The 6,902-nt window shown below is 41.4% G+C and overlaps 1 protein-coding gene across 1 annotated transcript; it reads right to left on the bottom strand.

Moving 5' to 3' along the window:
* Positions 1-651: 651 nt before the first annotated feature.
* On the bottom strand, positions 652-1,221 carry LOC125149885 (ATP synthase F(0) complex subunit C2, mitochondrial-like). Its single transcript, XM_047829026.1, has one exon. The coding sequence runs from the start codon at positions 1,219-1,221 to the stop codon at positions 652-654; it is 570 nt and encodes a 189-aa protein (XP_047684982.1).
* Positions 1,222-6,902: the final 5,681 nt, after the last annotated feature.

Raw genomic sequence — 6,902 nt, 5'->3', positions numbered from 1 at the left:
AACCCCCTCCATTGGAATACTTGGTTCTGAAGAGTTTATCTTCCCTGGGGCATCAGTAAAGATAAGCTGGGTTATGTTAGTGGAAACAAACTCCCAATCTCAAGATTTAGCACGTACAACTTTACTTCCTCTCTTGCCCACACGAAGCCATCTATGGGTCTGATAGTTGCCTAGGGCAGTTACCTTCCAATTACTTGAGGATAAGGTTCTTTAAATTTTTTTTTTTTTTTTTTTTTGTAGTTCTACCATTTGGAACTGCAGTCATACAGCAGAGGGAGAAAAAGCTTGAAGAACCGCATACTGACTCTCACCCCCAATGCTTCGTCCCAGAGGTGACACACCATTTTTGCTCATAACCCACTGGCCCAAAGGAGTCTCAATGGAGACTGGGATATGTAGGAAAGCATATGCAATATTTGACAAAGTCTATGGTCTGTGCCTCAGTACACATGCCACTTTGGAGCCTCCCTCCACAGTGAAAGGTCCAGATATTCCCCAGCTCTCTTTTTGTCCTGACACAGCCACCCTGGAAACCAAGGATTTTCAATGGCGGAGCTATAAAATAGGAAAAGCCTGGATATCTGAGGGATCAGTGGATGAACACTGCTCTAGTGAGCTATCAAATTATATATTACTTGGATGACCAAGAAATCAACTATTATATATTAAGCTCGTAAGTTTTCTGGGGTCATTTTCCCCCCTTATTAATACAGTGTTTATTTGTCTTCCTTCTTCAAACCCTGAGCCAACCACTTTTCCCCAGGCTGCCTGGGAACATACGGGCAGACGAGACTTTGGAGAAAGACCCAGAGAGGTGGAGATGACTCTGTCAATGACAAAAAGGATGAGAAAGGCCACCATCAGGCAAAAGAGCCCCATTGTCTCCAAGAGGGCAAAACCCAGAATGGCATAGGAGAAGAGCTTTAGCTTCAGAGAGGGGATCCTGGCATAACCAATGATGAGGCTCCCCAAAATAGTCCCAATTCTAGCCCCAGAGACAGCCACCCCTACCTTGGAAGCCCCAGCCCCAGTGAACTTGGCTGCTGTGTCCATGTCGTTTAAAATGGTGCTGGTTGAGAAGCTATGGCTGGGAATAAGTGAGGTCAGGAGATTTGGGTCTGCCAGGCTGATGAGGCTCTCATCGGTCAGTGTCTCTGGTGATTTTAGCACGGTGCTCCTGACGAAGAAGGGGGTGGAGACAAACTTTGCACAGGTATACATTTTCAGTGCAGAGAAGACAGAGAAGGGTTCAGGGGTTATTTTGTTACAAACTACCATATAGCCTGTCTTACCCCGAATAATTCAATTAGGTTGCAGGTGTCTTCTGTCTTCCTTGGCCAATCCAGATCACCAAATTTGCTACAAATTCTCCCATTTCTATCTTTGAATCACCCCCTCAGTTTTATCAGAAACTATTTCTACAGCCTTGGCCCTGTACGGATTCTCAGCTTTGTCCTGGCACTTCTGGGTTCAATGGTCTCTGATGTTTTGATTTATACGTAGGAATGTGTTTCTTGCCTTGTTTTGTTTTGTATGCTCAAATGAAGCAAGAAAATATTTTAACCTATAATTCTATATGAAACTCTAAATAAAAATATAGCGGTGTGATTAGATCTCATTAGAACTGTTCATGCTAGATAAATATGACAACCTGGGAAGGTTTATGCCTGATTAATTTAGACTATTTAATTTCTCTAGAATTATTGCTGTTCATGAGTTGAGAGCTCATGAATGGAAATTTTTAGGAAGGTAATATATTTGAATCGGTGGCTTTGTAGGTGTGTTAAAATAGCAGAGATCACTTTTTTATAATGAGCATTAAATTTAGGATTCATGTACATTTTGGATTAGTTTCATTGTAGTAAGCAATTAATCATGGCTTACCCTGTCCATATTCTTCATTGCTTTTAATAGCTTTAGTCACATAGGGTGGATGAGATTGCATTTCATCAGGAACATTTCCAGCAAGAGAGTGTCAGGGACAATGACTACCTATGTCATGGCTCTAAAGACTATCTTTTTAGGTAATCTTGGGCATCTGGAGAGATTCACTGGATTTCTTGGAGTCGCCAAGATTCTACCAACAGATTAATTTTTTCTTATGTGTAAAGAAAACCAAATGCTTAAGTTTGGAACTTTTCCAGAAATAGCCAGTCTGATTATAACTTTATTTTGAATATTTGCATTAAATTTAATAAACAGGTATCAAGGGCCTATTTTGTTCAAATCATTACGTCAAGCTCTTTGGGGGATGGCATGGGTAAGGTAATAAGTTAGGCCTTTCCTTTCATGTACTCACATTATTTTTTTAATCTATTTTCTTTTTTTTTCTTTTTTGTTCTTATTTGTTTTGTTTTGTTTTCCATTTTTATCATGTTATCTGTTAACTACATTTAAACACAGAGTTACGAGAGCACATTCTTTAGAGCGATTAAGTAAGATAGTAGAAAACATGTCATAAGGAAGGGAAATTTTAAGGTACCATAATCCTTATTCAGTTGAATACACAGGTTTTACAATCTGGGTAGTCACGGGGACACCATATAATGAAATAATATTTCCTTTCCCACATTTTCACAGTGAGTCAGTCATGTCATATAACCTTGCGCTTAATCTCCGGTTGCAGGTCAGGGCGGGGGTGCTTTTTCTTTCTTACTCTGGACACTGCTTCAGCTTTAGAGCAGCACCTTTGTATGATGACTGGGTCAGGACAGCCTGGGGGATAGAGGGTGAGACAGTCTAAAACATATCCTGGTTAATTCCTCATTTGAATCATCCCACTTGTTGGTTTTCTGAGATAGGTGAGTAGGAAAATATTTTTCCAGAACGTACTCAACCAAATAATGTGAGACTCAAGGTCCTGCTAACATCAGAGTGCATTTTCTTTTTTTTTTTTTTCTTCAATTTTTTTTTAACGTTTATTTATTTTTGAGACAGAGAGAGACAGAGCATGTACGGGGAAGGGTCAGAGAGAGAGAGGGAGACACAGAATCCGAAACAGGCTCCAGGCTCTGAGCCATCAGCACAGAGCCCGAGGCGGGGCTCGAACTCACAAACCGTGAGATCATGACCTGAGCCGAAGTCGGCCGCTTAACTGACTGAGCCACCCAGGCGCCCCCAAAGTGCATTTTCTAACACTTCCCCATATTAAATCAAAATTACACACCGGATTTTCACTTTCATGTAACTGAACCCAGAGATAATGTTTATGAGGTATAACTTATTCCAATTCATCACTGTATATTTATTTCATACTCTGATAAAATTACTGGATTTTTCTCACACCAATATAGGCATCAACAATATTTTTACATGTATTATAAGATTCCATGTCCTTAATATTCCTTTATTATCCCTAACTTTTTCTTCAAGTACTTATTTATTTCACCCGGAGTTATGCATTTAAAAAAATTAATAAACTCTGACAAGATCTCATGAAATGACAGGTGGGGCAGAAATATAATAATTAAGGTCAAATAAACAGCTAACTTTGGCATAAAGGTTATTCTTTTCAATTGCTGAGACAACTTGAGTTGTTTTGTAAATATACCAAATAGAAATACCTTTCTTTAGTGAGAAGAACATTAAGCTTCATTGGGCTATGCTTTTGTATGAATAGCATATCAGCCAGGATGCCAGCAGAATAAAGGACAACATACTCAAACTGGAGAGTTTTTTTTTAATTTTTTTTAACGTTTATTTATTTTTGAGACAGAGAGAGACAGAACATGAACAGGGGAGGGTCAGAGAGAGAGGGAGACACAGAATTCGAAACAGGCTCCGGGCTCTGAGCTGTCAGCACAGAGCCCGACATGGGGCTCGAACTCACAGACCATGAGATCGTGAGCTGAGCCGAAGTCAGACGCTTGACCGACTGAGCCACCCAGGCGCCCCTCAAACTGGAGAGTTAATGCGATTTTAATAGAGAAGCTTTGGGTTTTTTTTTTTAAAGGTATAAAAAAAAGGTCATGATCAGCTCAGGTCATGATCTCACGGTTCCTGGTTCGTGGGTTTAAGCCCCGTGTCGGGCTCTGTGCTGACAGCTCAGAGCCTGGAACCTGCTTCGGATACTGTGTCTCTGTCTCTCTCTGCCCCTCCCTCACTTGTGTGCTCTTTCTCTCTCAAAAATAAGGAAAGATTAAAAAAATAAAAGGTATAAGAGGTGAGGCTTTAGGAAGACAGTGAGGGATAGTGGTGCTTCCTGGGACTGTTAACAAACAAGGAGCTATTTTTCCCCCTGGGTCAGAGGGACAGGGGAGAGAATAGTTATGAGAACCCAGACAGAACAGCTGTATGGAGAAGACATTCAACAATGACTTCCAAATCTCCTGATAGCGTTTTCCTTTGACCTAACTCTACAGGAGGCTACAGGGAAAGGGAGCCAGGGAGGAAGCCTCTGTGTACCAATTTCCCAGAACACAGAGCAGGATGAAAAAAGATAGAACGCCAATCTGGGGAAGGAGGCAAAAGATATATCTAGCACAACTAGTTTTCAAAAATAAGTTTAAATGGCAGCCTTGCTTTTCGGGTAAGCTGGACTCCATCTGTTCTTCTTGTCATCAAGTTTTTTATTTTGTCCCTAGGAAAAAAGAAACACATTTTCATAGTTGGCAGGAGGCCCTTAAGGAGTAAAACAAATCAGAGAAGGGGTGAAATAGTGTTTATCTCCTATAGAGCTTGCTGGATTCGTCTTGAGATACCATGGAAAAGTCAGTGAGATAGATGAGAAACCATGGGAATGCTAAGACTTCGTAGAGCCCAGGTGACAAAATGAAGAGTGGAGATAGGTTATTCTCCCCATCTTTGCATGGAATCCAAGAGGGTTCTGGCAATCCCAAGATTGGAAGATTTTTGAAACATCTGGAAACAGTACTCTGGGCACTACTATTGAACTCATAGAAAAGTGACAACGTGGGTGGGAGGGAGGGGTGGGTGGGCGACGGGTATTGGGGAGGGCACCTGTTGGGATGAGCACTGGGTGTTGTATGGACACCAATTTGACAATAAATTTCGTATTAAAAAAAATTAGATAAAAAAATAAATAATAATAGTAAAAAAAAAAAAAAAGGAAAGTGAGGGTGATAAACTCTATCTCGTATTTGTTGGGAGGATTAAATGAGAACCCCCCCCCCAAAGAAAAAAAAAAAGAAAAGTGACAATGGTGTGGCTTCTCCAGATGGCTTCGTGGGCAGTGAAATAAACCACTAATGAGGACTGGTGGGAAAAAAAAGACCAGTGCAAACGTGCTGGTGTGCTTGTAATGGTTAACAACCAGCTCTCCAGGGGTGAGAAAAATGCAAGGCTCGCAGTATTTACCCCCCATAGCCAATGTCAGGCTACCATCATAAATTCGCCGAACACGGATTTGAGAAGAGATATGCACAGTTGACTCTTGTGAGCTCATGGGAATGCACCCTGGCACAACACTGGTCACAGACCCCATATCCCGATTATAGCTGAAAACTGACTTAAGATGCATGTGAGGCACGTCAGATGACCTGAAACTTTCACGGTCATTATATTCCACCAACCAAGTGGATGGACTGTTGTCATCGTCCATGGGACGATCGTCTTTAGGATTAGGAAGACAGTATTTCCTACCTTTAGGAATAGTGGGATGTTTCTAGTATTCTTTTCCCTATGGTCTGAGGTCAGTGAAATCTGAGATGCCTGGGCCTGTCATAATTAAAACAATTCCTGAAGGCATACGGAAGACCTTTGTGTGTGGAATAAGCAGGAGTACAAGTAGGGTGGAGCGATACCATGTCTAACATGAGGTCACGTGGGTCCTATTCACACATTTCCTTTGCTGCTGTGCAACTATCAGTGTTTCTTCCAGTTTGACAGGGTTATTTCCCTCTCAAGCCTGCTCTAGTGATTCTTTCTTCCTGACTTAACATCATTGTTTCCTTGGCTGAGGATTTTCCCAAGGTACCATGTGAGCGCTTATGTCTGCTTTGACTCAGCAGTGACTTCTGAATTTGCATGGGTGAAGCAACATGATTTACTCGAGTCTCATCTTCTATTTCCTGGCCCTGCCATTCCCCACTTCGTACTGACTCTCTCCTGCCTTTGAACTCCCTCCAATGATCTCCAGGTACAGCCACACCTTCCTGTTTCTGGCCCCTGGCAGGTTCTTGGAAGTTGCTGGTAGTCAGGCTCACGGTGGGTAAACTAGGACACATTCTACTGAGAAACTAGACTGCTGCCAAATACTAAAACAGGATTATCCATTTAAAAAGTTCATTGTAGGCAAAATGTGTCTTCTGCACCATTTGGTGTCCACCTTCAGGGCCACTTTACCCTTCCTTGTCTCTTACATGTTCTGAAATCTAGCAAGCAATTTTATTCAGCAGGTAGGTGTCTCTTGAAACCTAAACTGACCTAAAGCCATCAAGAAGACTAAGAAAATCAACTCCTAGTGGCTTTCTACTAGTAGGATATTGAGGGGTGAAAGATAGTTTGAAACAGGGTGGTCTCCATTGTTCTCTGGAAATCATATCACAAATTTTAAGTCAGCACCTCTCTGGTTGATAAGCCAGCCTTGTAGTAAAATATTATTCGCATTTGATGTTTAACCTGCTGGTTAAATGTATAACCTTCTGGCCTGAAGAACTGGAAAGTTAATTCATTCATTTAACCAACAAATATTTACTCAGTGCGGGTACTTTGGGAATGAAAATATGAGCCAGATATGGATTCTTCCTTTAAGGACCTACACTCTACTAGGAAAGATAAAGCAGGTACACAAATAACAACGCTAGAAAGTGAGAGGTAGGAACTGATAAGGACTATAAGGAAAGTAAAAGAAGGGAGAAAATGTGCTTTCAGAGGAGTAGATTATGAGGAAGAGACATTTGGAGGATGAGGGCTATGGATGTGGGCCGTTTGGGGATGAGGCA

This window comes from Prionailurus viverrinus, chromosome D4, assembly GCF_022837055.1.
Source record: "Prionailurus viverrinus isolate Anna chromosome D4, UM_Priviv_1.0, whole genome shotgun sequence".
NCBI classification, from domain to species: Eukaryota; Metazoa; Chordata; class Mammalia; order Carnivora; family Felidae; genus Prionailurus; species Prionailurus viverrinus.
This window is presented reverse-complemented; position numbering and strand designations above follow the sequence as displayed.